The sequence below is a fragment of the Cyphellophora europaea genome (assembly GCF_000365145.1).
Source record: "Cyphellophora europaea CBS 101466 unplaced genomic scaffold supercont1.5, whole genome shotgun sequence".
Lineage (NCBI taxonomy): Eukaryota > Fungi > Ascomycota > Eurotiomycetes > Chaetothyriales > Cyphellophoraceae > Cyphellophora > Cyphellophora europaea.
Genome location: NW_008481811.1, coordinates 1,179,240 through 1,206,488, shown reverse-complemented (window position 1 = coordinate 1,206,488; position 27,249 = coordinate 1,179,240). Strand labels below are relative to the sequence as shown.

General features: G+C 55.2%; 13 protein-coding genes across 13 annotated transcripts; 2 read left to right on the top strand and 11 right to left on the bottom strand.

Annotated features, from left to right (window-relative positions):
- Positions 1 to 3: 3 nt before the first annotated feature.
- HMPREF1541_05730 (uncharacterized protein) lies at positions 4 to 1,926 on the bottom strand (the record flags this gene model as incomplete). Its single annotated transcript, XM_008720067.1, has 8 exons — positions 4 to 174; positions 223 to 744; positions 797 to 838; positions 892 to 1,096; positions 1,150 to 1,239; positions 1,295 to 1,445; positions 1,496 to 1,779; positions 1,829 to 1,926. The coding sequence occupies 8 exons, from the start codon at positions 1,924 to 1,926 to the stop codon at positions 4 to 6; spliced, it is 1,563 nt and encodes a 520-aa protein (XP_008718289.1).
- Positions 1,927 to 2,293: 367 nt separating this feature from the next.
- HMPREF1541_05729 (uncharacterized protein) lies at positions 2,294 to 4,599 on the bottom strand (the record flags this gene model as incomplete). The annotated part of the gene is made up of 2 exons (XM_008720066.1): positions 2,294 to 2,550; positions 2,673 to 4,599. The coding sequence occupies 2 exons, from the start codon at positions 4,597 to 4,599 to the stop codon at positions 2,294 to 2,296; spliced, it is 2,184 nt and encodes a 727-aa protein (XP_008718288.1).
- Positions 4,600 to 6,242: 1,643 nt separating this feature from the next.
- HMPREF1541_05728 (uncharacterized protein) lies at positions 6,243 to 7,132 on the bottom strand (the record flags this gene model as incomplete). Its single annotated transcript, XM_008720065.1, has 2 exons — positions 6,243 to 6,499; positions 6,556 to 7,132. The coding sequence occupies 2 exons, from the start codon at positions 7,130 to 7,132 to the stop codon at positions 6,243 to 6,245; spliced, it is 834 nt and encodes a 277-aa protein (XP_008718287.1).
- Positions 7,133 to 8,039: 907 nt separating this feature from the next.
- Positions 8,040 to 9,842, top strand: HMPREF1541_05727 (uncharacterized protein; the record flags this gene model as incomplete). Its single annotated transcript, XM_008720064.1, has 2 exons — positions 8,040 to 8,197; positions 8,255 to 9,842. 2 exons carry the CDS (start codon positions 8,040 to 8,042, stop codon positions 9,840 to 9,842), a joined length of 1,746 nt encoding a protein of 581 aa, XP_008718286.1.
- Positions 9,843 to 10,044: 202 nt separating this feature from the next.
- Positions 10,045 to 11,184, bottom strand: HMPREF1541_05726 (uncharacterized protein; the record flags this gene model as incomplete). Its single annotated transcript, XM_008720063.1, has 1 exon — positions 10,045 to 11,184. The coding sequence occupies one exon, from the start codon at positions 11,182 to 11,184 to the stop codon at positions 10,045 to 10,047; it is 1,140 nt and encodes a 379-aa protein (XP_008718285.1).
- A 377-nt stretch (positions 11,185 to 11,561) lies between these two features.
- On the top strand, positions 11,562 to 13,754 carry HMPREF1541_05725 (E1-like protein-activating enzyme Gsa7p/Apg7p; the record flags this gene model as incomplete). Its single annotated transcript, XM_008720062.1, has 1 exon — positions 11,562 to 13,754. One exon carries the CDS (start codon positions 11,562 to 11,564, stop codon positions 13,752 to 13,754), a length of 2,193 nt encoding a protein of 730 aa, XP_008718284.1.
- Positions 13,755 to 13,788: 34 nt separating this feature from the next.
- HMPREF1541_05724 (uncharacterized protein) lies at positions 13,789 to 14,864 on the bottom strand (the record flags this gene model as incomplete). Its single annotated transcript, XM_008720061.1, has 3 exons — positions 13,789 to 14,028; positions 14,075 to 14,730; positions 14,780 to 14,864. The coding sequence occupies 3 exons, from the start codon at positions 14,862 to 14,864 to the stop codon at positions 13,789 to 13,791; spliced, it is 981 nt and encodes a 326-aa protein (XP_008718283.1).
- Positions 14,865 to 16,641: 1,777 nt separating this feature from the next.
- On the bottom strand, positions 16,642 to 18,228 carry HMPREF1541_05723 (uncharacterized protein; the record flags this gene model as incomplete). Its single annotated transcript, XM_008720060.1, has 3 exons — positions 16,642 to 17,853; positions 17,922 to 18,075; positions 18,140 to 18,228. 3 exons carry the CDS (start codon positions 18,226 to 18,228, stop codon positions 16,642 to 16,644), a joined length of 1,455 nt encoding a protein of 484 aa, XP_008718282.1.
- A 663-nt stretch (positions 18,229 to 18,891) lies between these two features.
- Positions 18,892 to 19,358, bottom strand: HMPREF1541_05722 (uncharacterized protein; the record flags this gene model as incomplete). The annotated part of the gene is made up of 2 exons (XM_008720059.1): positions 18,892 to 19,090; positions 19,117 to 19,358. 2 exons carry the CDS (start codon positions 19,356 to 19,358, stop codon positions 18,892 to 18,894), a joined length of 441 nt encoding a protein of 146 aa, XP_008718281.1.
- A 549-nt stretch (positions 19,359 to 19,907) lies between these two features.
- HMPREF1541_05721 (uncharacterized protein) lies at positions 19,908 to 20,833 on the bottom strand (the record flags this gene model as incomplete). Its single annotated transcript, XM_008720058.1, has 2 exons — positions 19,908 to 19,993; positions 20,044 to 20,833. 2 exons carry the CDS (start codon positions 20,831 to 20,833, stop codon positions 19,908 to 19,910), a joined length of 876 nt encoding a protein of 291 aa, XP_008718280.1.
- A 375-nt stretch (positions 20,834 to 21,208) lies between these two features.
- On the bottom strand, positions 21,209 to 23,104 carry HMPREF1541_05720 (uncharacterized protein; the record flags this gene model as incomplete). The annotated part of the gene is made up of 1 exon (XM_008720057.1): positions 21,209 to 23,104. The coding sequence occupies one exon, from the start codon at positions 23,102 to 23,104 to the stop codon at positions 21,209 to 21,211; it is 1,896 nt and encodes a 631-aa protein (XP_008718279.1).
- A 585-nt stretch (positions 23,105 to 23,689) lies between these two features.
- On the bottom strand, positions 23,690 to 24,322 carry HMPREF1541_05719 (uncharacterized protein; the record flags this gene model as incomplete). The annotated part of the gene is made up of 1 exon (XM_008720056.1): positions 23,690 to 24,322. The coding sequence occupies one exon, from the start codon at positions 24,320 to 24,322 to the stop codon at positions 23,690 to 23,692; it is 633 nt and encodes a 210-aa protein (XP_008718278.1).
- A 1,738-nt stretch (positions 24,323 to 26,060) lies between these two features.
- Positions 26,061 to 26,961, bottom strand: HMPREF1541_05718 (uncharacterized protein; the record flags this gene model as incomplete). The annotated part of the gene is made up of 3 exons (XM_008720055.1): positions 26,061 to 26,101; positions 26,152 to 26,499; positions 26,556 to 26,961. 3 exons carry the CDS (start codon positions 26,959 to 26,961, stop codon positions 26,061 to 26,063), a joined length of 795 nt encoding a protein of 264 aa, XP_008718277.1.
- Between the last annotated feature and the right edge of the window lie 288 nt (positions 26,962 to 27,249).

The window sequence follows — 27,249 nt, the reverse complement described above, 5'->3', positions numbered from 1 at the left end:
CTTTCAAGCACTCGTGCCAGAATCCTCACGATGCTCAGTGTCCACCCGTTTCTCATCCACCGCCGGGTGTCCCTGTGCGCCATCCATGCTGCGCTTCTGATCCCGCCTCGCGTTCTCGCGCAATTTCGCCTCCAGGAGCGGCTTATACTCTTTTTTGGCGAACAGCACATCGATCTGCTTTAGGTTAGCTTCTGAGCCCATCTTCACGGGATGACGACTTACCTCCTCTAGAGTCAAGCCCTGAGTCTCTTTGACACAGAACCACACGAACACAACCGCAAGGACGTTGAAGACGCAGAACAGGAGATAGAACTTCCAGCCCGCCTGTTGAATACCCATGGGGCCGAATTTGACCACAATAAATGTCACGAACCATTGCGTGAAGACTCCCATGCTCGTACCGATGTGTCGAACGTGTAGGGGTGCAATCTCCGGCACGTAGACCCATGGCAATGGACACCACGAAGCGCCGAAGAAGAACTCGAACAGGAAGATGCTGGCGACGGACATTTGGAGGGACGCGTCGGTGTTGACAGCCAGACCAATGGTAAAGAGTATCATGAAGAGTGAACAAAGCATGGCACCGTACAGCATGACCGCTCGCCTGCCCAGTCGTTCGACGGTATAGATGGTCGTAGCAGTGCCGCCGAAGAATACGAGCGTAACTCCGCCGGCCGTCAAGGCGGCCTTGGACTGCGAGTAGCCGAGGGAGTTGATGAATAGGTAAGTGGCGTAGTAGCTGACCTGTATTGTTGTCAGATCCGGAACCCATATGAATAGGGTTGATCAACCATACCATGTTGTTTCCATCCATCTGCTGGAAGAACTGAACAAGGACCTGTAATGTACGTGTCAGTAACGCAAAGGACGACGAAAGGGCCTCAGACATACTCCGAGCCATAGTCTCCACGTGACATTCAGCGGCGACGAATCATAAAAGAGTGTTTTCCAGTTGAACTTGTACTCCTTCTCGGTCTCGAGGGCTCCCATAACATCTTGACGGTGGCGAGCAACTTCTGAGCCGTCAACAGGGACGGTGTAAATGCGGGCCATGACATCGTCCGCATCTTCAATGTGACCCGCGGCATAAAGATATCTGTTTGTTTGTTAACGATAGATGCTCGCCACATGGGCTCGAGCTAGGTTTACCTCGGGCTCTCTGGGAGGAAGAAGATCATCGAAAAGCAGAGGAGGACGTATACGACCTGGAATGCAATAGGCAACCTCCATACGATAGATCTGGGATGGCCCCAGGTCAGCAGGTAGATCCGTGACGAGTCAGTCCCACACTTACCCTGTGTAATTACGAATCATTCCGTAGTCGAACCAGTAAGCGATTGTAACCCCCAGGATGACAACCGTGAGCTGGGTGGCAATTAGAGCGCCTCGGCTGCCAGCCTTGGATGTTTCTGCAACCCAGATCGGAACCATGGTTGAGTTGAACCCTGGACAGCAATTAGCAGGAGAAGAGGGTGATGGACTCTTCGACACCTACCCATTCCGACGCCGCCAATGATTCTGCCAGCATACAGATACGCTGTTCCATTTGCGCCAGCTTGGAGACTGCCACCAAGGATGATCAGGAGACCACCAATGAAAATGTACATGCGACGTCCCAGCTTTTGCCCGATGAAAGCCATGATCAGACATCCGGTGAAGCAGCCTACGTCGTAGATTGCGACAATAGTTCCTTGTTCATCTGCGTCTTCCGGATCCATGCGATTGCTCTCCAGAAAATTGGGAAGGGCGATCAACCCGCCAAGTACGCCTTGATCATAGCTGGCATACGAGGTCAGTGGATGCGCATCACGTCGGCCTTGTAGCTTACCCAAACAGCGTAAAGGCAAAAGCGGAACACAGTGTGATGCCTGCTTGCAGCTTCTTTCCCTGCAAGCCGGAGCCATATCCTCGATTGAAGTTGCCCATCTTGTGCGAATACTGAATGAGTACTCTGATCGGTTGGAAGGCGCCCAGAGACCTTACTTCGTGTTATAGGCTGCATGCATTATGTACACGTGCACGGAGGAGACTCGGGTCCCCAAACCACGCGGCGTATTGTTCCACGGAATTGCAAATCGTATGCAGGAACGATCAGCGAGGGTATTGGGGCTGCCAGGAGGCTAACCAAATCAGCCTTGGCCCCCGTGGGGATACGCCACGTGCGGGGAGGAAGTCGGGGTAGGCCTTAAAATTGTCCTCGGTAGACGGCTTCGATGCTGACCTTTGCGGGCTGTATGCATTTTCAGATTCAATTGCCCGCTGGGGGTGGACAAGTGCTCATGCGGACCATCTCCTACCGCAACCGTGCCCTCTTGAAACGGTCCCCAGCAGATGCATCGTCTCGCCAGCTCTGTCGCAATGATGTGACGACGTCAAGCGCCCGAGACGCTGATTTGAATGTCTGCCCCATCTCACCCAATGCTTGAATGCAAGTCAGGAAAGATGCCTGGGCCTTGCTGTTTTCGACGGTTGCATTGGATGTCGTACACAGCTGGAAAGCGTGAATGAGGGCTGCTGTCATCGCCGCATGGACCATTTGGTGATGTAGTCCTGAGATCGTCAGCAAGATGGATTCGCAATAGACATCTTCTCGCTGATTGGGGAAGGTCTAAAATAAGTGACACCTTTTACAAGGTGTGTGCTCAGAATCTGCAGAGCATGGGTGAACTTACGTTTCAGTCCGTACCGGTGGCGGTAGTACACCATAATACTGCATATTCTGTCCGCCGAGTCGAGACATCTGCTCAGTGAGGCTGCCGCAGACTCTTGATCCGAGACCAGGCCGAACGGCGATGTTGGCTCAACAGGGGTCATTAGCGGCCTGTGTAGGAGGATGATAGACTCGTGGTATATTAGATGCAGCTCTAACACACTCTGAACCTGGAAAGGCCTTGTGAGATCTAGTTGAAGATTCAACGGCAAGGCAGCGAGCCATTTTCGGAAGTCAGCATCTGCTGAAGTGACAAAGGCGCTGATATCACTAGTAATGTCCGGTACTCCGGAGTAGAGGACTTCCGAGACTCGTGCCAGGATCAACATTAGTGACGCCAGATGGACGTGTACATAGGCTGCTGCCCGGAGGTCGAAATCGTCAGGAAAACTGAGCCTATGCGCTTCATCAATGTAATACTCCCACTCATAAGTGCGGGACGGTAACGGGCTCTTCTGGTTGTGGACAATATTCTTCATCATCGACGGACGTCCACTGTAGGCACTCCAAAGCGTATCGATGCTCTTGACTGTCCAGAAGACGTTGCGACGGGTGATTTGGACGTCGTTGAAATGACATTCGCTGTCGAGGCGGGTATACTCTGACTCGAGGTCAAGGTGCAAGCCAAGGTCAATCGTTATCTGATTCGCCATGCCCATGTAGATCCACCCCCGGCTCTCTCTGGTCTGAGCTGCTTCGTGAGAAGAGAGAATGAGTAATGCTTGTGCCGTGGCTATGCTCGGACTATCGATCTCAATATCGAGATATGCCTTGGTACGAAGAGCAAAGAACTCGTCAACTGACCCTGAGATTCCGGGATGGTATCTGTCCGTATATGCAGCACCCACGCATAAGATAGCATTCTCAAGCGACGGAGTGAAGAGGTCGGTGCTTTCTCCTTGGCGGAATCGCGCTTGTTCGCGGAGAAAGATCGCCTTGTCGACCGGGAACTGCAAATTGTTGTGCCAGGCGAAGAACAACTTGGTGAGATGAGTTTGGTAAGCCATGTCGCCTTTCCACTGAAGGCCAGCTGATTCTATCGAGGCGTTCCCCGATAGTCTCACGTCGCGAATGTTGGGCTGGGTAAGAGATGCAGCTCCAGTGTAGAGGAGATGGAGATTGCTTGTTGCACCATAGTATCGGGGACGCCCATCCTCCGCTATCTGCAATTTGCCGAGGCGACTAGTCAGTTGCCTGGTAACATCACTGAAGGCGTCGTAACTTCCGTCAGACTCCGGAGAGCGTAGGCGGCTCGTTCTGGCTTCGGGCTTCGCCACCGCGGTTGGTCCGATCGTCTGAGGCCCTGCCGTAGCTATAGCGGTGGGGGAGATGTCCTGACTAGCAGGTGATGTCTGCGGGGTATCGTCATCGACGTTGAACGCGTCGAAGTATTGATCATGATGGAAAGCGCTTGGATTGACATCCTCGAACGCGTTATAGTCGTGGTGTAAGTCCAATGAAATGCCCGGGGGCAACTGGCCTGTGTCGCTGGGACTTGGCCAATAATGCCACTCCTGGTCCGGTATCTGTGTGTGAAGGAAACTGCCGCCGACGTCGTCCGATGTATGGCTCGGCAGATGGTCTGCAAGAGTAGGCAGTAGCTGCTCGTGTGATGCAGATTGGTTCAGAGACGCAACGTTGGCGGCTGCATCTGTCCCGATAGCGCTCGCGTCTGTGCTGGCTAAGTATCCTGAAGCGAGTGGCTCCCGCTGTGGGGCCACAGAGGACGAAGCGCGCCGGCGATCCAGGCCGTAGATACACTCAGCATTGTCATATAGCACGCAGTTGGAGCACCGAGGTCGCTCATTGTTGCACTTGACTTTCCGCCGTCGACAGGCGAGGCATGCCTGCGAGGTATATCGCCTCTCCCGAGTCTGTTTTTGCGACATACTAAGCATCACACGCTAGTTGTACGAGTAATGAAGCAGGAAGGATGCCGTTCGAAGGGAGTTGCGGGGGAGCAGTGGGGAAGCTCGGTAGTGGAGTGGAGTGTTTCTACATTGTAATGAGGCACTGTATCGACGATTTTCTACATATACGACGAGAATTATTCAGAAACAGTGTTTTTGATGTCATTTGAATATCTGGCTGGACGCAGACATGAATATCAACAGCCACGAGTGACGTACCACTCCCTGTTCCGCGTCGTTTGCTTATCAATGCCAGTGTGACACTGCATTCTCCCTGAACTGTCGAAGTCGAATTCATTGTCCTTCGCTACAGTCGTTCTCGGCTCGCGTACCACTTAAGGAGCAGGTCATCTTCGCCCGAACCTAGGCTTCAGAACAGCCGTGGTTGACACTGGCCGCAGGCGCAGCCCCCGGAAGTGCTATAGGTCGTCCGGGAAGCCTGATGGTGGAAGCAAAATCTTGCAGCCCCAAGGCGCGGGCGATGCTGGTGACTTCAGGGCTCTTGGTGTAGAAGCAATACCCATCGATGTCCGACACCGTGCTCCAATCGGTCAGGTTGACGTGACGGCAGCGCTCGAGACATGGCCCGCAGTATCCCGTTCGGATGTGGCAGAAGCGTGGTGTCTTGCAAGCGGACGAGGGGGAGCATAAGAGGTAGATAATCACGCGACCAACGGAGAAGTGGTCTTCAGCGGTATTCAGGCACAAGTAGTACTCAGACCCCACACACATACTGTTTGTGAGAGAGTTGTTAGACTGGGCAGCGACCACCACACAATTACTGCTCCTGCTGCTCGATATATATAGAGAGTTGCATGACAACTCACCGAAGTCTGCATGCTCACTGGACATAATTTGAAAGCCTCCAGGTAGATCAACAGGCTTTCCCATGCAGAACAGCTAGCACCCAAGAGGAAGATGGTGTGCGGATGGTTACAAGACGCCTACCTGAGTCGCCATGGGTTTAATCCGTGGCCGACTAGATGCAGTCACACTTCTGGGTCCGAACACCCTTTTCGTAGATTGTGATGGATGGTCAAGTCATGCAGGATATCCAGCGGGTTCCTGGTCATGCATCCGGCCGGCGCAGCTGTTGCAGATGGGAGAACGAAAGACATGCATGGCGCATAGAAAGGGGGGTTGGGACTTACGGCAGCGTGCTCCAGGTTGCACACCACTATCCGGTCATTTGACGTCAAGGGGAGAATATTATCCAGGAATCGCAATGAATTTCAGGCCTGCCACCTCGAGTCTAGCTCTGCTGGGGCGGGCCGTTCCCGTTACCTTGGCTCATTCTGTCAAGCCATGCGGCTCAGCGCTCGTTTGCATTGAAGCTGTTCAGATCTATCTTACCTTGCATTAAGCTCCGTGTCGAATATTTGCCAGGCTACAGAATAGTCCCTGGTCGTTGCATCGAGAACGGGCACAGGGGTTTGAACTCAGTTGGTAATTGAGAATGCTTCCGGCATTCGGCAGGTTCGATCTACAACAGGAGTGGATGAATAACATCCACCCGTATATTCCTTGCACCACAACCCGCAGCATCACAAGTCGACCACCGAGAGAACTGACCTTATGTTCAAAGTCAGGCAGAAGCCCATCGAGGTCCGAACACTTTCGTATTAGCGGATCCCATAGAAGCCACCATCTATGACAAGGCTCTGACCGTGCATATAGCTGCTCTCGTCGCTCAACAGAAAGCTGAGTGCGTTGGCCTGCTCCTCCGGAAACGCCATCCGGCGAAGACTGATTCGCTTGGCGGTAGGCGATTCGGCGTATTCCTTCGTACCCACAGTGCCCTCACGTCCCATGCTTCCCTGCACCATTTCAGTCAATGTCCAACCGGGACATAGGCCGTTGATGCGGATGCCGTCGGGTCCTGGGCTTGTCAGTATCGAAGAGGTGGTATAAGGTGGACGTTAACAAGGCCCTTACCGTAGAACTTTGCTCCAGTCTTGGTCACTCCAATCGCAGCCCACTTGCTGGGCGTATACGCAGCGAGTCCAGCTGCATGGAGACCAGAGATCGAGCATACGTTGGCGATGGCTCCTCTCTGACCTGGAATTTGGTGAGACGAAGGAGGCGAAAACGAGATCGGCCTTGGCTCTTGCGTCTTCATCTGTAGTGCTTGATGCTTCTGGCAGAGCCATAGTCCCTTCGTATTGATGGCATGGGTTTTGTCGAAGAGCTCAACAGAGATATCGACCTCATTGTCCCACACAGACTCGCATATGCCGGCACAGTTAGCGGCGTAGTCGACACGACCAGTCAATTTCGTTGCTTGCGAGATCATGTCCTTGACTTGCTGCTCCTGTGTTACATCGACCTTGACAAACTTGGTTTGCACACCCCATTGCTGGGCCACATCTTTTGCTGCTTGTTGACCCTTATCCTCGTTGAAATCTGCAATGACTATCGAGCAACCCCGGCTGGCGAGCTTGTTGGCGGTGGCTCTTCCAATCCCCTGGGCTGCACCCGTTATCAAGGCTACGCGGGCAATTGATGCTGCCATTGAGTTTGTGGCCGAATTTCACCCAGACTGAAGGGAGAGGGTCGGCAGGTTCTCTGAATAATTTGTCGACCTCGGATTCGACATTCAACCACCCGAACCATCGCCATTTGGTATGCGCCATAGCCGGCGCATAATTTCTACTCCGCATTTCGGGATGCCGTGGAATTGCCCTGGAGGGTGTCCCTTGGAGGTTCAGTCGGAACTGCGGAGAAGATGGGGCGAGTCCGTATCGTAATGGCTTCAGTATATTTCACGATGTTTACCGTATTATATACCGGAGATCGTTGCAGCGATGCGCCGACCACCAGACTGGGGGCTGCCTCACGTCTCTGCATGACGACGCCCATCTTTCCTCGTCTGGTAGTCTCGCAACCTCTCTGGGAGTCGACCTGTCGCCATGCTTGCAAGCCTGGGCCATTCGAGTCTGGACATTGGCTACATTATGGTCGGCCCGAGATACCTCCTGGCTGCGCGTTTCAGCAATGTTGCGTTGCGAGCGGCCATCGGATCTGTTTGGCTACGTCTCTACAGCGGTAACGGGCATACCTCTCAGCGGCCGAGTAATCCACTGAGGTCCTGGCCACGGACCACTAGGAGCTCTTGAAGATGTCAATTCTTACGCCTGACGCGCGGTGCAGCGCGGCCGACTAATTCCGTGGGATCCCTGATACACACTCTCCAGGGAAGGGTAAGCGACACAGTCGTTCCAGGTCGAGAGAACAAATGCCCCATGTGAAAGACTTGCTGCCCAAATGAGCATGATCAGGTAGGTCGAGTTTTGGAAATCGAGCAAGTGTTATCAGCTGCTCAATCTGACTGTTAAATAAGACCTGCTTGTGCTGTTTGTCCACGCCGCCACACTTAGTACCTGGCGGACTTCAGCTTTGTTCGTACCAGCTCAAACACAATGACAGCAAGACACTTAGATGCATTGGTGGTTGGAGCCGGGTATGGAGGCATTTACATGCTGTATCGTCTGCGGGAACTTGGCCTCTCCGCCCGGGCCATCGACTTGGCCGGCGATGTGGGCGGAACATGGTACTGGAACAGGTATCCGGGTGCGATGTAAGCGGTCTCCGAGCAAGGAGTCTTCCACCAAAGGCCATGAGCTGACAATACCAGGAGCGACACCGAGAGCTACGTCTACAGATTCTCCTGGGACAAGGAGGACCTGCAGACATATCCATGGTCCCACCATTACGTCAAGCAACCAGACGTTCTTGCATACCTTCAACACGTAGTGGAGCGGCATGACCTGCGTAAGGACATGCAATTCAACACCGAGCTGCTGTCTGCCGAATGGGACGACGACAGCCGGCAATGGATTGTGGAGACAGAATCCCACGGCACGCGCCAGCAATATGTTGTTCGGTACCTTGTCACCGCCCTAGGCGTCCTTTCGAGCGCGCACTACCCTGATATAAGCGGCATCGAATCATTCAAAGGAAACCTCTGCCACACCGCATCATGGGACAACAGCCTAGACCTCACAAACAAGAGGGTGGGCGTTATCGGGAATGGCAGCACCGGGGTCCAGGTCATCACCGCCATTTCCAAGGACGTCTCGAAGCTCGTAAGCTTCCAACGTCACCCGCAGTACTCTGTCCCAAGCGGTGACCGGCCTGTGGACCCCTCGTATCGCAAATGGGTCAACGAGAACTACGATGATATCTGGCACCGAGTCAAGAACTCAATAACCGGCTTCGGCTTCCAGGAATCTCAAATCCCCTTCCAAGACGTCCCTGAGTCCGAGCGCAACGCTGTCTTTGAGTCACTATGGCAACAAGGCAACGGCTTTCGGTTCATGTTTGGTGGCTTCAGCGACATTGCCGTGAACCGCGAAGCCAACGCGGCCGCCTGCGAGTTCATCCGCGGCAAGATCGGACAGATCGTCAAAGATCCCGAGAAGGCCCGCAAACTGAAGCCACAGGATCACTACGCACGACGCCCACTTTGCGATGGCGGATACTACAAGCAGTTCAACCGCGACCACGTGGACATCGTATCCCTCAAGGAAACACCCATTACCGCGATCCGGGAAAACGGCATAGAAACCAGCGACGGCCAGCTCCACGAACTGGACGTCATCATATTCGCAACCGGTTTCGACGCCATCGAAGGTAGCTACAACCGTCTCCGCATCAAAGGCAGAGGCGGCCTGACCCTCAAGGAGCACTGGGAACCGCAGGGCGCAACGAGCTATCTCGGCATCAGCGTCCCGCACTTTCCCAACATGTTTCTCATCGCCGGCCCCCAGGGCCCATTCGCCAACCTGCCGCCCGCCATCGAGGCCCACGTCGTCCTCGCCTCGCGCTTGATCAGCCGCGCAGAGAAGGTCCGGGCCAAGCGACCCGGCAAGGAGAATCCTCTGGTGGAAGCGCTACCGGAAGCCGAGCAAGAGTGGCTCCGGGAATGCGACGCCGCGGCTGAGGGGAGTCTGTTCAAGGAGACGGCGAGCTGGATCTTTGGCTCCAACGTGCCGGGCAAGAAGTACGCGATCCGCTTCTTCTTTGGCGGCATGCAGAAGTATTATGAGGCCTTGGAGCGCATGGTACAGGGCGGCTATAGGGGGTACAAGCCACTCGTTGAGAATCTGGAGGATCAGCTCGAGGTTCATAACGAGCGACGCCGGGGAGAGGCCGCCGGATCTGGAAAGCGGTCTGAGGTACCGGCAGGGGGGCAAGGCGGGCCGTTGAGGGCATCGCTGTAGAGGTGAGGTTCCTCATGGATCAATGTCTGGGAAGCTTGAGGTCTCGATTAAGGGGCTTCGGAGGCATTTGATCATGAGCGGCGCTTCCTCACTTTCGAGTCATCTTTACGAAAGCTCATGATGATTTGTCTACAGGTACATCATCGCCCATTTTTTTATGACGGACGCAGTCGTGCATCCGTAGCAATGACACTTTCTGTTTTCAATGATCCCCGTTGCGAAGGACGAGATCCTGCCCTAAATCTTCAAAACTTGCCTGGTAGCTCGTTCCGGTGCCCACAAGGCCGCTTCGTGGGGGACTGAACTGCCGCAGCTCAACTCCCGCTTCCTTCAAGACCCTTCGACTGGCATCGTCCATGTTGTAGCCTTGACTGTAAACCACCTCCTTGACACCGACCTGAGCGATTTTTACGCTGCACGTCAGGCACGGACACGTGTCGCAGTAGAGCACGGCACCTTCACGGATGCGCTCTCGACCAGCTTCGAGGAGGGCGTTCTCTTCGGCGTGCAGACAGAGGCAGGTCGCCAGACCCACGCCACCCTGTCGGGCGCTGTTGCAGCGCTCACAGCCGCCTTCATTGCAGTTGGTGAGGTTTCGCGGCGTGCCGTTGTAGCCGGTCGAAATGATGCGAGAATTGTGCACCAATACGCAACCGACTCTCCTCTTCATGCAGTTGGATCTGAGGGATGCTAGGGATGCTATGGTCATGAAGTAGGCGTCCCAAGTTGGGCGCAGGCGGACCGGTGACGGCAGATCGAGCGAAGCTAGAAAACTGTAGTATGTCGAGACTGAGGCGTATTGGTTGAGGATCTGCAGATGCGCCCGCGGCAGAAGGTGGGCGATTCCCAGGGCTATGGACGGTTGCGACTGGCCGTCTAGATCGGGTGTGGTCGGTGTGGAGGTTGTTGTACCATAGAGTTGCATGTCGTTGGTGGTTATAAAATCAGAGAGGGGCATCGGATCTAGCTGGCGCCTGACACATCTTTCTGTGAATCGTTTGTAGCGAAGACTGACCGGTGCGTCAATGCTGAGCAGGAGGAAGAATGGTCTCCGAAGCAACAGCTCAAGAGTGGCTTCGTCATGGATGTCTGTCAATACCCAATGTTCGCGCCAGCGCTTGGTGACAAATTCCAGGAGAGAGTCGACGTCAGGGAATGTGAGGCCTCGAGTACCTTTCTCGTCGGTCACTGATGGAAGTAACCGCTTGACGTCGTCGGAGGCTGTCCTAGCGAGCTGAATCTGGGAAGGCAGATGCAGCCTCAAGAATCCGTGATGCTGGACAAGGTACTCTGCAGTAATGTGTTTGCCGGAGCAGATCGGTCCGCAGATGCCGATCAGCATCGTCGCTGCAATGACTCTTACCTGCTGGTCGGCTAGTAGTGGGGACCGCAAAATAAGGATCCTAGTGAAGCCACTGACAATAAACAGGCACTTGTGTCGTCGAGCCAGTAAACCCGACTGTATCTTCTAGACGTGACCGGAACAGCTGGCAAGCAGAAGTTGGGATCGAGTGACGCGGTCAGGAGGCAGAGCGTGTCGACGTGACCGGGTCGCGTTCTTCGCCTGACCGGGGGCAATGTCTTGGCGTCGGCCGGCGTTGCCTTCCGTCATCAGGCGTCGACCCAACCTCGCCTTCCATCGATTCTGTCTGAGGAGACTCGTGTCCAGTCCGAAGATAATACATCGTCTGTAGAACTACAGATAAACTGGTCTTCAACATGCAGTACGTTCCGTTCGCCTCTGACATCGAGATCCCCTTCTACGCCTCTCTCGCCTCACACAAAATCAATCATGATAAGCTGGACGACTCGGCCCGCAAGCTTATGGGGTTCTACGAGATCCGTCCAGCTGATGCTAAAGAGCATTCTTGTCGGATGCAGATTCATGGCAACGCCCTGACCAACGATGAGACTCCGGCTGGATACTATCGTGCCGAGGGAATGATCAAGAACGTCAACACGGTCGAAGACTACAGGAACATCGATAAAATCCAGATGTTGCAACAAGCCGGTCGGACCATTTGGGATTCCATTAATGATGGCACTATATTTTCGTGTCCCTCGCTTCTGGCCTCGTTCCTCGTGCTATCGTTCGCCGACCTCAAAAAATATCGCTTCTCCTACTGGTTCGCTTTCCCGGCCCTCGTTATGGAACCATCCTGGGCGCCTGTATCCGAGACAGGACAAGCGGTAGAGGGTACGCCACACAAAAAGCTGAGCTCCGACGAGAGCACGGCTTTGGTGGACAAAGTCCAAACATGGCGCTACAGCGTTGACTCCCGCCAGCACGGCTTCTTCTTAGCCAAAAAGAGTCGCAGACCACAACCAAAATCAGAGCCAGAGCCTGAGCGCGATCCAGAGGAACAGGACCGATCCTCGTCACCGCCACTTACACCTGGCGCGAGCCTGAGCTTCACGTGGCAAATTGCGTCATTGTCCGCCTACGAGACGGGTTTCTTCGAAGGCGAGTATGCCGACGACTGCTACGTCTGCTTCGCTGATCCCTCCAACTACTCCGAACCCGGGCCCGTCGCCCCAGCCTGGGTGCTAAGAAACCTCCTCGTCCTAATGCGCCAACGATGGAAGCGCGACCGCGCCCAGATCCTGTGCTACCGCGAGACCCAGAGCCGTCGAGACGCCGCCCGAAGCGTCATTCTCGACATGGAGATCCCCCGACAGAGCGCGAAGCAGACGAGCACCACCACCACCACAAGCACGACGGACGAAGCACTCCAGAAAGACCCCATGGCGCTCCCCAAAGTCGTCGGCTGGGAGCGCAACGCTCAAGGCAAGCTCGCGGGCCGCATGGTCGACCTGACCGAGTACATGGACCCCAAGAAACTCGCCGACTCGAGCGTCGACCTGAACCTCAAGCTGATGAAGTGGCGCATCAGCCCCACCCTCAACCTCGACGTCATCAAACAAACGAAATGCCTCCTCCTCGGCGCCGGCACGCTGGGCAGCTACGTATCGCGCAACCTGCTGGGCTGGGGCGTGCACAAGATCACGTTCGTCGACAACGGCGCCGTCTCCTTCTCCAATCCCGTGAGGCAGCCGCTGTTCAACTTCAGGGACTGTCTCGAGGGAGGGAAGAAGAAGGCCCTCGCCGCCGCGGAGGCGTTGAAGGACATCTATCCGGGCGTCGACTCGGCGGGGCATGTCATGTCCGTCCCGATGGCGGGACATCCGGTCACAGATGCGGAGCGCTCAAGGGCTGAGTACGAGAAGTTGAAAGACCTTATTGACGAGCACGATGTTATATTCCTCTTGATGGACTCAAGAGAGTCTCGTTGGCTTCCCACTGTCATGGGTAAAGCTGCGGGCAAGCTGGTTGTGAATGCTGCTCTTGGCTTCGACACGTATGTGGTCATGAGACACGGTGTTCGCACATCCCCCGCGTCAGACCCGATGCTAAGTCTTGGATGCTACTTCTGCAACGATGTTGTGGCCCCAGCAGACTCCATGAAAGACCTCACTCTCGACCAGCAGTGCACTGTTACCCGACCTGGTATCGCTGCCATCGCGTCCGCATTGCTCGTCGAGCTAGTGATCTCAGTGCTCCAGCATCCTCAGGGTCACGCCGCACCTGCTGCGTCATCTTCCCAGGAAGATCGTGGCGACCATCCACTTGGCATTGTTCCGCATCAGATCCGCGGCTTCTTGTCTAGCTTCAACAATCTGAACATCGTCGGACAGTCATACGACTGTTGTAGTGCCTGCTCCGAGAAGGTACTGTCGGCGTATGAGACGGATGGTTGGTCTTTCGTCGAGAAGGCGCTGAACGACAAGGACTATGTCGAAGAATTGAGCGGCCTGAAGGAGGTTCAGCGGGCTGCCGAAGCCGCCGCCGCCGACATTGAGTTCAGCGAGGAAGAAGGCATCGAGGATGAGGGGGACGGCGAGCTCATTTAACCGAATGGTGATGGCTTTCCGATCCTGATGACGTCTATTCCACGTCGAATACCTTGGCTTTGTCGACCTTGGCCAAGCGCTTGATGCCAACGAAATATGCCTCTTTACTTTGGCTTCTCGAACTCTCGGGTTTCTCTCGATGCACCTTGTGAAACATGGCTTTCAAACTCATTTCCAAAGCCTTATCTTCGGCACCTTGGTAGAATTTGCAGACGAAATGGCCTCCAGTCTTCAAGGTTTCATAGCTGAAGTGCAGTGCGGCGCGGCAAAGGTCCTGCTCCAGTCAGTACCCTGCTACTTTTAGGGAGAGTTGGACGTACCATGCTTCCAGCATGATCTCGGAAGGCATTCCCACTGGTGTTCATCAGCCTAATATATGGGTTAACCTTGCTCTTCTTCCACAAGCCATCTAGCAAAGGCCAGGGTTCGCACATGTCACTCAACACCACGTCCACACACTTGTTGTCATGCTCGCCGGTCGCTTCATCGTCGCCCGAAGTCTCTTCTCGCTCGAAATCTACGTAGCTCTGGCTGGTCGTTTCTCGGATGACATCCTCGGCGACGGCTGTGCGGCCCTGCTCATCCTGAGAGGGAGCCAGCATCGTGGGCCGCCGCAGCCGCCCACGGTCCGGGTCGCGGAGGAAGTTCTTGATCTCGCTTTGGATTTCATGGGAGAGGAAGTCACCCTGGATGGTATTGACGCCTTTAGGCGGCTCCGACGGGATCAGATCGACTCCCAGCACCCGGCCACTAGGTTTGGTCAGATCTACCGCAACCTGACTCCAGCTGCCGGGCGCAAAGCCCAGGTCCACCACTGTCATGCCTGGCTTGAACAGCCGGTAGCGGTCATTGATCTGCAGCAGCTTGAATGCTGCACGACTCTTGAGGCCCGCAACCTTCGCGGCCTTGGAGAATTGATCTTTCGACTGCCGGTCTACCCATCTCTTGCTGCTGTATGCCCGGATCTGCCTCAGCACTTCACATCTCAGGTTCCCGCCAGAGCCGGAGCAGCTCTTCGTAGCCACCGACAGACAGAGTGAGGGTTGTGATGTGGAAAGCGAGGATATATGACCAGACTGTGACGAGATAGAGGCGGTCGAGAGGGTGCATCGTGCTGGTGGTCGGAGTAGTGATGGACGTATGAGTCGAGATGAGCACAGGAGGCTACATTGTCGCATAGCCTCTTGTAATGCCGCCCTGGGAGGGTTCAGACGACTGTGGGCTCCAAGAGGTACTGAGCAATTATGGTGCTGCGCTTCCTGCTGGGTGGCTGTTGTGCAACGGAACCTTTGAGGTCGCAGAGCCACGCTAGTCCAAATCCAGATGATTCAAACCTCGTACCTGCCTCGCTCCCGCGCTTGCCATCATGCCATATGCTGTGTGACCTGGTACTTGCTGGCGGCACCGACAGCCATGACAGTCCAGCCTTCAAGATCTGATGATTTCCCCATTTCCCAGGGATTATTCCTTCCTCTTTGCTCTAAGTGATCTCTACCCAGGCACCTCCAACGCTGCTGATGATCATGATCATCCTCTGCTTGAACTACCGTGCCGCATGGGCCTCACCCTTTGAATCTCTGCGGCGCTGTGTCGCTGTGGAATCTGCACGCCGAAAGGGCACTGAAGCGTCTTCCGGGCTGACCTCACATGAATCTGTCACTCAGCGGCCATCTAGCAACTCCTTGGCTCTATCTTGCAAAGGCTCCGATGGCAGGTCTCTCTATGCCGGCTTAAAGTCTGTCGTCGATAAGTTCTCTCAACCCTCCGCGCTAGTGGCGGCCGGCATTGGGATCCTAGGAGCTGTTGTGGCCACGCCTCTTTCCCGTAATGCCGGGCATCTACTGGGAAAGATAGCAATCCCATCACCTCTGCATTCACCTGCTGCATTTCTAGGCCACGTCTATATCGGAATATTCGCATTCTACCACCTCGAACAGGCTCTTCTGCGCTGGCCGACATTCCGAGACACGTCGGAAAGACATTACTATCTCAGGTTCTATGACTGGGTTGCCAGTCGAGCCAAACAGGAGGTTCCGAGGGATATTTTGAATGTCCCGTACGCAACGCTGCTCGAAACCTTCCTACAGAATGCCTACATAGATTTGACCACTCGCTCGAATGCTGGCCCGACGTGGACGCAAATGTTGTTGCCACAATTTTTGCACACCTCTCCAGTGCATGTGTTTTTCAGCGCACGGTCGGTTTGGGCGCTTACTATATTTCCACCCCAGGGCCAAACAATAATGATTGCCGGTTTGCTTCTCGTCGGGACCATCGTTGGACGACTGTGCTGGGCTTGGAAACGTCGTATCTTCCTTGGACTTCCGGTGCATGATCAATCAGCTGTCGGCCTTGACAGGTTGAGACGCCATGCTTGGGAACAAAGAGCAGCGTCTCTGAGCAGTCTGAACCAAGACCTCTGGCACGGACGGTTATACGCAGCGTGGTCCTCATTCAAATCGCTGATTGCCTCGAGCTGGAGAGTGGCAACGCTCAACGATGTCAGAATGAGCATCGGCGCCTCCGGCGGAATCAGTGGTATCAATGGCTTCTCGACTGGCATAGTCCCACAGGGCAGGGTGCGCTTGACTGCCAGCGTACTCGGGCCATTGTCCAACGATCTTGCGGAGGCGGATACGCTGCGAACCTTCCAGGCAATAGTTAGTGTCGAAATTCTAAGGCGATTCGAAAAGTTGGTGATGCAGAATTTCCCATGGACCAAGGCACTGTTGATGCCGACACTGGGACAGTCATTCCTCATCGTTACGTGCTTCCGGGTCCTGGAGTATGTGTTCGCACTGGCTCCACGGATTGGCCACGGGGCCCACGTTTTGGGATCAATGCTAGGACTTGGGATTGGGCTGCTCTGTCGCAGAATCAGGCCTAGTTATCGTCCTCGATGATAGATAGCCTCCATAAGATTCCCCCAAAATCCCAAGTCGTAAATGTTATCCATCTCCCGCCGCATGCTCAGGACCCTGTGCCACCGCAGATCCTCCACCTCCACCTCCCCATACTTGACTCCATTGCCGTCCGGATACCCATCCGCCAACCCCCTCGCCTTCGCCTCCTCCACCGACATCTTCACCGTCGGCTGATCCCCGCTCCTCGTGCGAATATACCACCACTTGACGCCGCCCCTCCCCCTCTCCCTCCCCCTCCACACCCACGCCGGCACCCCACTCGGCGGCCAATCCACCTCGTCGCTCGGCACCTCCACCTCGCGCGGCAGCGCCGGATACGCGCCCGCCTCCTTCCCGACCGCGAACCCGCCATCCACACACCTTCTCAATTCCTCGATCCGCGCGCGAAACACCACTTGATCGGCCACATCCTCCTTCCAATCCGCCCACTTCCCCTGCTCGTTGGTCGTCATGCCCGCCCACAGCAGATAGGCATGGTACGCGAGGAACGCCGCCCCCAGGGGGGTGCACATGGCGCACAGCAGCGTGGTGGCGCCGACGCGCACGTCCACCACCAGCGCCCACGCGAGGCGGTCGAACCATTTCGCCCAGTCGGTGCCGCTGGCCCAGGTCTTGGTCGTGGCGCTGCCGCGCGTGAGTTCCGGGGGCGCGAAGCGTGAGGTGAGGCGCAGGGACATTGCGGACCAGCCGAGGAGGGTGCCGTAAACGAGCAACGCGGTGATGGCGAGGAGTAAGAGGAGGAAGTACGCGTAGTTGGCGCGGCCGACGCAGTTGTTGACCCAGATGCAGTGGTGGTCCTGCTTTTGGATGCAGGCTTTGCAGAGCGAGCAGTGCTTGCTGCGTGGGGGCTTGGGGGCGCGGCAGGTGCTGCAGAAGTAGCCTGGGTGGTAGAGGAGGTAGTCGTAGGGGTAGGCGCGCATGGCGGCGGCGTGGGCGGGGCCGAAGTCGAGGGTTGTGGGTGGGGTGCTGGGGGAGGGGGATGCTGGGTGTGGTTGTGGGGAGGCGAGGTTGGAGGGTAGGGGGATGGAGCTGCTGGTTGTGGCGGTGAGGTAGAGGTAGTAGTGCGGAAGGGCGATCATGATGGGGATGAGGACTTTGTGGAAGAGGGTCAGGGTGGGCCAGAGGCGAGGCACCATGGCGATTTCGCCGAGGGTTTGGAGGACGACGAAGAAGATCTGGAGAGGGGTTTGAGTTGCTTGCTTCTTGTCGGAGTGACGATGGGTGTGATTCAGTCAGGACTTACCAGAACAACCGGATGCTTCTCATACATCAGATAGTGTCCGGTTGAGAAGAGAGCCCGCGACAGGCGCCGGCCCGTGAGGTACGAGTCCACCCATACAAATGCGCTGGGGATGTATTTCGTGAGGAGTTTGTGTAAGAACGCGATCGGTGTCCTCCTGTAGAGCGCTCCCATGAGTATCGTGTCTTGGTTGAGGGTTAAAGGAGGAGATGGGGCCTTACCTAAAAACAGGCAGTCGTCCAAACAGCGCGACGAAAACAATGAGGGAGATTGTCAGGATGGCGCCGATGATGGTCTTGAGTACTCCCATACTGACGAGCTGCTGGAAGAACATACCACCCGCATATTTCGAAAGGTCTACTTCGCAATGCAATGAGAAATGAATGGCAGAGTGAAAGCAGGGGCGGTGCAGAGGCGGCTTGGGAGGTGCTCGAAGTCAGCCTCGCACCAGCATCAGCATAGCCTTGCAGGCAGTGAATTATACACCTCGAAAGTCTGCATATCTGTAATTGGGCGCTGCATTATCTATCTTCATACTGTCACTGCATCATGGCTACTACCCTAGGACCTTCGTCTCGCAATACATACTCTACAATGAGGCAAAAGCGTGGCATCATTCACCAAGGCGACATTACCGTCTCTTAGGTCCTGTGGGACACCCCAGTCCATCCACCGAAGACCGTCGGCGTCGAAGAGTTCTGTCGCTTGCAAAGCGCCTTCAATCAGATCCTCGCTCAGATGATAATTCTCAAAGCTCGCTATTCCATGATCTTGTCCAGGAACATTCAAGATCGTCGTCAAGACCTTGTAGCCCGCTCCCCCACTCAACTTCTCGAGCACCTTGCCACCATTGCCCGTACCGTCCCCATATTCCCCCTTCTGAGTATGCAAAATTGAGGAGCTCCTTCTCAAAGGGACAATCAGTCAACAAAGGCGGGACGATGAGTCCCATAAACGTGTCACCGCGCTTCAACTACAAGCCAATGTTCTGCCACATCCTCGGCGACGTCTCTGCATTTGGCGCATGATTGAGGAGCCAGGCCGCGGTGACAATATCGAACGGCGCACCTTCGATCTTCCCGTCAGGAGCCGTCGCGTCGGCCACGCTAAAGCGTATCCTCGACTGGGGTATTGCTTGCTTCTCTGCGACTGCACGACCAGCATCGACCATACTTTGAGAAATGTCGCAGCTGGTAACATATTTCGCGCGCCAGTCCAGTGAGCGGAAGGAATAGTACCCGTTTCACCAGCGAGGTCGAGCACGCTCTTTCCCCGCATTGCAACCTCTGGAGACAAGAGCACGCGCTTCAGCTGTTCCTCTTCAAGATCTGGCAGCAAGAATGGGGAGCGGGCTGGCCAAGCAGGACACAATTTTGCATAAGCACCAGCAATGTCATTGTACTGAGTGCTTGAACTTGGCATGGACGAGATGGCAGCCATTGGTTCGTTTCGAACAATGGCCTACACGAGGCGTACAGCAGATAAGCAGCTTTTTGAGTAAGCAAAGAACAGCCAACCCCTCACCTGAAGCCGGCTAACCTCAATTCGGCACAATCAGGCAATGTATTGCAACGGAGCATTGCCCAGAGGTAGTCACAGACTACAAGACCTACACGGTCTCTCCTCTTACCTGATGTTCAATGTAAGATGCTGAGCACGGCATACCGCGACGACACTGCCGTGATTTCCATTTCGCCTTAGCTGACCAAGACCATCAGCTAAAGTCCGACGGGTTGATGGCTATGCCACCTGCCTGTGCCTGGCACTGAAATACAGAAGACGCACGCTCTCTGAGAGTCAGAAGCATTCAAAGCAGAAGCGGGAAGATACTTGTCTTGAAAATTGATATTGAAGTCGTAAAATGCTGAGCATATAGCGTATATCCGAGCAAATGGTTCTGGAAATGCTCGAGTCGTTAGCCTGGTCGTCAAACCACAGAACGCCGTAATCAAATGCATGGGAAAATACAACGCCGCCTCTCGCCCTCTTCTAATCGAGGGTGTCGCCCTTGTCATAGACATGTCTCGACCGTGTGACATCCTTTCGCATCTCAGCGCCAGAGCCCGTAAAGCCGACTAGAGAATGGTTAGACATAGTCAGTGTAACGATAGGGAGATTTGCTTACCTCTAGCTGTGAAGCTTTCACCAGTGCGAAACATGCTCTCCTTTTTGGCCATTTTGCCACCTTTCTTGCCCTTGGCCACAAAGTCCTGCCATTTACCCTTTCCAGCCTCCAGTTCTTTGTTCGCTTTCACCTTTCGAGGGATTTTGGCAGGTCTAATAGGGCCATCGCTCACCTTGCTCGGCTCTTTCTTCGCCTGCTGCGCCAACGAAGGGTCCACATCCGCCGCCGCAGAAATGACACTAGGGTTGGAAGGTGGTGGCAGGTTCGGCGTCGAGGATCCCGAGATTACGTCGGCTTTCCTTTTCTTCGCTTCGGCCGATAGTGGCTTAAGATCGCGGGATTTGAGAGTCTCAACCGTACCGTGTTTCGGAAATTTGACGATATACACCGGGTCGTTCTTTGAGCCGGTGATGGATGTGATGCGAGCAGTGTAGAAGCCTCTGTCGCCGGACTTCCACCGCGCCGATACTGTATCGTTTACGGAGAAGGAGACCTGGGTCTCGGCTTCTTCATGCTCGGCCTCGGGCTTTTTGTAGCCGGCTTGATAGGCCGGGTGATTCTCTTTGGACCATTTCGCTTGGGTGGGAGGCGGCGAAGGCTTCGATGCCTGGGGCGTGGGACGTAACTCGGCGATGGTCGACTCGAGAAGTGCAATGCCTTCTTCGATCTCGGCCTTTAGGCTCTGCAGCTCAGAGTTATCGGGGTCATTCTGCAGACCAAGTTGGATGGTTTCAAGTTGGAGTCTGTACTCTTTGATATCATTCTCAAAAGCAGCGATGTCGTCGCTCATCTTGCCGGGTTTAGTAGTTGGTAGTTGAGGGAGCAGAGAAGAGGTAGAGAAGGTTGTGTAGGAGCCGTGCGTTGAAGTGGTATGTAGAGCAGAAGGCAGATGGCGACCAAAGGCGCTGATATGAAAGGGCTAGAGAAGGCGACACTAATGCGGAAGGCTTGCCGAATCATTGCATCACTGCCAAGAAATCGTCGCGACGCCAGACTACACGGGCTTCCTGTATAGGCACGAGACATAACGTGGTGAACGGCGAGTGTCCAAGGCTATTCTTGTACAATCTAACTATTGGCAATCTAGGTAACGGTCCACTTGTAACTCGTCAATTCAATTCTCGTTACACGACTTGCTGTACGGGTTCTGTGCCCGACGAAATCCCTAGAAGTCAATGAGGTCCTGGCTACCACCGTCACGGCTCCGTGGCGGAGAGCGGTCCTGGTCATCAGCGAAGTCGATCAAAGTCAGCAAGTTGGCATCGCGGTCCGTACGTCGGGGTGATGCAGCGGGCTCCGCTTCCACACACCTACCTTGAGCAGCAGCAGCCTTCCAGGCGGCAAGATCCAGCTTGCGTTTGTTCATCCGCCTTCGACGATTACGTTGGAAGTCTTCAACGGCAGGATCAACATATTCTTGGTGAGAAAACCGCTGCCATTCGAAGTCGGTGAATACCGACCGGTCGATAGTTGCTGGGCTGCCGTTACGGCTTGTGTGTCCAAGGGGCAGGGGATGGCGTAGCATTGACTCACCTCTGTTGAGGTTTTGAGCAGCCATGTCGAGGATGGGGAAGCGGCTATGATCGAAGTAATCAAAGGTGCTTCCGGGTGACGGATGGGAGCCCTCAAATCCTCTTTCGATTGCAAACACTCTGGCCTTGACAGACTCAAATTTCGGGGGATTCTTCAGAACCTCGTCGAAGATCTCGGTAGCAGCCTGATGCAGGTCTGGGCCAGCGCGCAGGAAGCTGTCAGAGATCCGGTTGGCTTGCTTCCGCTCAGCGGGCCGCAATCGTCCAGGGTTGCGCTGGAGCCCAGATTGGCCTCCTGCAGACTGGAACGGTAGTCGAAAGTCGCGCCGAACGGCCGTGTATTTGTAGTGTAGTTCGTTATGCATACTGACCTGAATCGCACCTTTAGGCTCGCCGGTCGTCTGCTTCTCTTCGAGCGTCGAGAAATTGGGCATGTCAGATTCCAGGGGCAGTGGGGATCTCACTTCCTTTGTTGGGGGCACCGGCTTCCTCACATGCCTTGGGCGGAGAAGAGAAGGGACAGCATTCAGGCTAGATGTTTGAGTCGATGGAACTGACAAGCCGAGAATAGCGGCAGCTTTATCAGGTTTGGAAGGCAGGACGGGAGGCTTAGCGATGGGAGTCCTGGCCAAGGGTTGTAGAACTTCACCAGTCTTTGACGTCAACTTACCATTGTCTTGAACGGCGCCAGAAGCCAGTGGCTCGGTCTCGGGGCTGGAAACTTTGCCTTGTGGCGACAGGGCATGCATGGCACCGAGAGTGTTGGCACCTGAGGAATCGTAGCCCATGATCACTTCAAACGTGTGTCTGGCGTTGATCGATAGCTTCGCGCCACTGTTGGGACGGTTGGAGCTACCCGGCCGGGAGTCCACGCTCTGTATGCTCTTAACGGCGGAGTCAAAAGATGTCGTCCGCTTGGGGTGATTCTTCACCCACTCGGCCCGCTGGTCGACAGGAACCTGAAGTAGGATAGGACTGGCCCGAGGCAGAGGCGGCGACTCGGAGAGGAAATGCTGTGGCTCAGGGTGCAACTGCCTTGACGGATACTTACTAATGGGGACATTCCCACGCTGTCTGTAGTCTTGGGCTTCAGGAATATCCTCAGACTTGGGTTTCAACGTAGAGTTTGACGGCAAGGGAAGACGATTGATGATTTTGGATCGTGGGGGATTGGCAGTTGCTTGAGTCGTGTCAGACTCACCAGGCCACCTCATGAGATTGGAATTCTCGAGGTATTGGGGGGGAATTCGAACGGCGCCAGGCAGCAGCTGTGTATCGAAAGTCTTAACACGAGACGGTGCCTTGCGCCCCGCCATGAGGAGCTGAGAAGTAAAACGCTTGATAGACTTGCCAAGTCTCCGTTTTGACGGTGACTTTACCATGGAGCTGACATCGTCCCTGGATGCCAGCGATCGCTGCCCTGGCCTAAGGGCCGCGTTGTAACCGAGCTCGTTGTGCCCGAGAACAGCGTCATGACGGGGGTCGATCCTCGCCTCCTCGAAGGATAAAGGCCGGCGTCGCGCACTCATGATGTGTTTGTTGTTGTAGTAGTAGTAGTAGTATATCTTACCTCTAACAGCGTTGTCTGTAGATGGTGTTCACAGCTCCTATGCTTGTAGTATCGATGCATATATAAATGTCTCGGACTTGGTGTGACCGTTGACGACCAGGCCAAGTTGTGTATGACGTGGCAGATGAGCCAGATCGGAAGCTTTAAGACGGCGCCCATTGTTTCGCAGAAACAAAGAGCTCGTTGTGAGTTCATTGTCTCAGGGAGAACGCACTCGAAACGAGACAGAGGGGTTTGATCCACCTTCGACAAAGAAGACTGACATTGCATCGAAATCTGTGGTTGACACCGTTCGTGGCAGCGTCCCAATGGAAACAATAAGCATTGGATCATTCTTTTGAGGCTAGACTTTCTTCCCAGGTGGCTCTACCTGCTTGTAATCTCTTTGTGTGATACGCACCAGCAACTCATCAATGGCTGTCACCTGCGCAGCACACGGCGAAGCAGACGCCGCATACTGTCACAAGCGATAAACTGTGAGAGTCTTGCTCGGGCAACAGGACCGCCGAAGGAGACGCTGGAGCACCGAAAGCAACGACTGGGCTCACATGGCAACGAAGCCAGAATGGGCAGCAAGCTTCTTGCACCAGGTCTGCACATGAGGCCACTCGTTGAGGTCAAATCCACCTTCGTCGGCGACGTGCGTGTAAGCGAAAAGGCAGATGTCCGCCAACGTGAGCCTTCCACCGACAAACCATCCACCCTCGGCCTTGGCCAGATGCTCGTTCATGTAGGTCAACGCAGCTCTTCCTCCTTCGCGCTTGCCAGCGATCTGGCTTCTCTGGCCTGCGGTGAGGTTGTCTTCGCCGATGATAGAGAGCCAGAAGCGAAGAGTGGCGATGTTGACTTCATGCTGATTCTGTTCGAAGAACATCCATTGAAGCATTTGTGCTCGCTGTAGAAGGTCCGCAGGGATCAAGTTGCAGGATGACTGGTAGGCTTCGGCGATATAGTGGCACGCCGCATTGCTTTCGGGTAGCAATGCGGCATCCCCTACCTGTAGCACAGGAATACGGCCATACGGGGACACCTTCGCAAGGAAATCTGGAGTCCGGGTCTCGCCTTTCAGTATGTTGTATAAGCGGCGTTCGAGAGGGACCGACAGCAACGAAGCTGTGAGTCGAATCTTGTAACAGTTGCCTGAGACGGGGTCCTCGTGGAGTATTAGGCTGGCCATGAGTTGTAGCGGGGCAGTGGGGGTCACGGGGAGCGATCGCCTGCGTACGAGGGGCACCTGATGTTCAGAGTAACCAGGACAGGCGAGTCAGGCTTCCTACAGCGCAGCGTAGGGCAAGATGTTTTGCGAAAGAAAAATCTCAGCTCAGTGGGAGAAGAGGTGGATATGTCCTGCTGGACCATGATGGCTAGCGTTGTCAAGGGCGTGAACATGGCATCAGGGCGCAATTTGCACACATGGGTGTTCACGAAGGTCGGCTCACGACCATCAAGCAGTTGCGGATGAAGCAAGAGTGAGAGAATGGTCGAAGTGGGGGATATCGCGCCCTCCCCATCGTCTGCTTCGCTCTCGCTCTCCCCTCCAAACGCCATGATCATCGCAGTCCGATGGCTTTCGCGTAAGAAAGGTTGTCTTCAGATTGCAGCAAACTCCGAGTCCGTAGCCACATCGGCTCTGGTGGTCAGTAGTGCCCAGAGAGATCAGATGCTTGACGTATGGAGGCACAGTGGCAGAGGGCTCGGGCGGGCTGCATGCTCTTGACCAGTTGTAGCACAGATGCGAGGTTCGGGTGGAGGAGAAGGTGGGCAGCAAGACGTCGGCGTAGACTCTAGGTAAGCACCGGCTGCTGCCATCGGAGAGTGAGGAGGGGTGTGTTTGCCATCATGGTGGGGTCTGTCAGCTTTGCGGGAAGACCCTCCTCGCCTACCACCCCTAGGGCAGCCCCAACGCGATATTTCCTCATTTTCGGGCTCAAGGCGTACGAAGCCATTCTCCGAAGCCAGGATCTAGTCGCCATTCAACGCCAGCAGCGCCTCAGCGGACTTGTAATTCCTTGCCAAGGTCCTCGCAGAGAGTCTTGAGGCTGCTCGCCTTGTTTCGACGAGGAGCCATGCGTCCGCCACTTCGGAAGAAAAGTACCCCAGTAGGTATGGAAAGGTACGGGGTACCTCTCGACGCACTGTGCGGTACAGTCGTGTAGATCCCGGAGTTCGCTTGGTCCTGCCTGGCCGGGCTCGCATGCGGCCGAGGAAGCGTTAGCGGGCCCATCTTGCATTGAAAGCATGGCATGCAGGGAAGGCAGTAAAGCCGTGCATTGACCCCCGTTGACACTAAGCGTCGGATCGTATAGCCTTGCAGACAGGTGTGCTAGAGCGCGCTACGGAGACAGGTTGCCCCTTTCCAAGCCTCGCGTAGCCTGATCGCCTACTAGGGAGGGGTGGATCGGGGAGTCGGTGGTTACCCGCGCCGACATCCCAAGTCCGTGCACCATGCCTGAGCGAGCAAGATGTCGAACTTTCCACGACTGCTTGATGTCGTCAACCTGGCACATTTTTATGTTGGGAGAGGCCGTGGCACCGACGAGTCCGTGGGCTAAGGCTGAAGAGCACTTAGTGGTAACGAAGAGTATCCCGGTTACAGCGAGGCAACGAGGTTGTACTGCACACTACTCGCGTTCATGTCGTTCACGAGCCTAGGCAGAAAGCCTGGGAAGTAAACCGCACAGTGGGCTGATTGGCTTGTTGTAGTAGGAGGGGCTGACGGGTTGCGCGGGAGGTGTATGGTAAGCGTGCATTCACTGCCTGATGGCTGATGATCGGTCGGCGAGATTCACGGTGGCCCTAGAGCCAGAGCCAGAAGTAACCAAGAAATATCTTTTTATCTATCGTCATTCCCTGTGGCTGTATTCCACATATGATTCTGCCGTCTTCGTGGACAGTAATAATGTCGTTGCCCAAGTCTAAGCGTTGGATGCACCGCCGGTGAGACGGATGATTTGGCCTGTTTCGTCATTAGAATGTTTGCGTATTGGTCTGGCAGTGACCGCTCACCGTTGATCCATTCGCTGTCAGGGTGCGAGAGGAACATGATCACGCGTGCAATGTCAGCAGGAATAGCGACACGGCCTAGCGGCACCATCTTGGCGATGCCGGCCTCGATGCTGGAGATGGGAGTGTCGGGAGTGCCTCCGGGGGCGTAATGCCAAGCATTCTGCTCGAACATGTCGGTTTTGATGCCACCGGGGGCAATGCAGTTGGCAGTAATTCCCTTGGGGCCACCATCGGCGGCGAAGGATCTGCAGAGACCCTCGTTGGCGGACTTGGATGCCGCATACAGGGCATGGTTGGGCACAGACATGCTGGCGGCAATGGAAGACATGAAGATGATACGGCCGCCCTCTGTGAACCATGTCAGTACACCGGGGCAAAGCTCGATGGCTAGGGGGGAAACTTACTGCCAAGATACTTCAGGGCGTTGACACCAACGAAGAACTGGGCACGGGTGTTGATGTTGAAGACCTTCTCCCACAGCTCCTCAGTCACCTCGTCAGGCTTGGCAAAAGCCTCCATGCCGGCGTTGTTGACCACAATGTCGAGTCTGCCAAAGTGCTCGACGGTCTTGGCGAAGAGGTTCTCAATGTCGGCCTTCTTCTCGACGCTGCCCTGGACGGCAATAGCCTTGCGACCCATCTGCTCGATCTCAGCGACCACGGCCATGGCTGGCTTGGCACTGGTGGCATAGTTGATGCAGACGTCGGCACCACGCTCAGCAAAGGTTTTGGCCACAATGGCACCAAGACCACGGCCGGCACCCGTGATGAGGGCAACCTTGCCGTCGAGACGAATATCGGCACGCGACATGTTGTGGGGGGGGAGGAAGTTATGAAGAGTAGCGGTGAGGCAAGACGATATGTACGGTAGGTGCTAGTGTGCTCTCCGGACTGGATGCTCACGAGTGCTCGGGTGCAAGAAGACAACGATGAAACAACGAGAAGATCGTCCCTCTTTCCGAAATGGATATAAACAAAAGAAGGATTTATCGATAAAAGCAGAAATAGGGGATGTGGGAGGGGGATGCTCCAGGAAGAGGTATCCAATTGTGCGGTCCCGTCACCGTACGCCGCCACTAGGCCGGAGCCCACTCTCGGC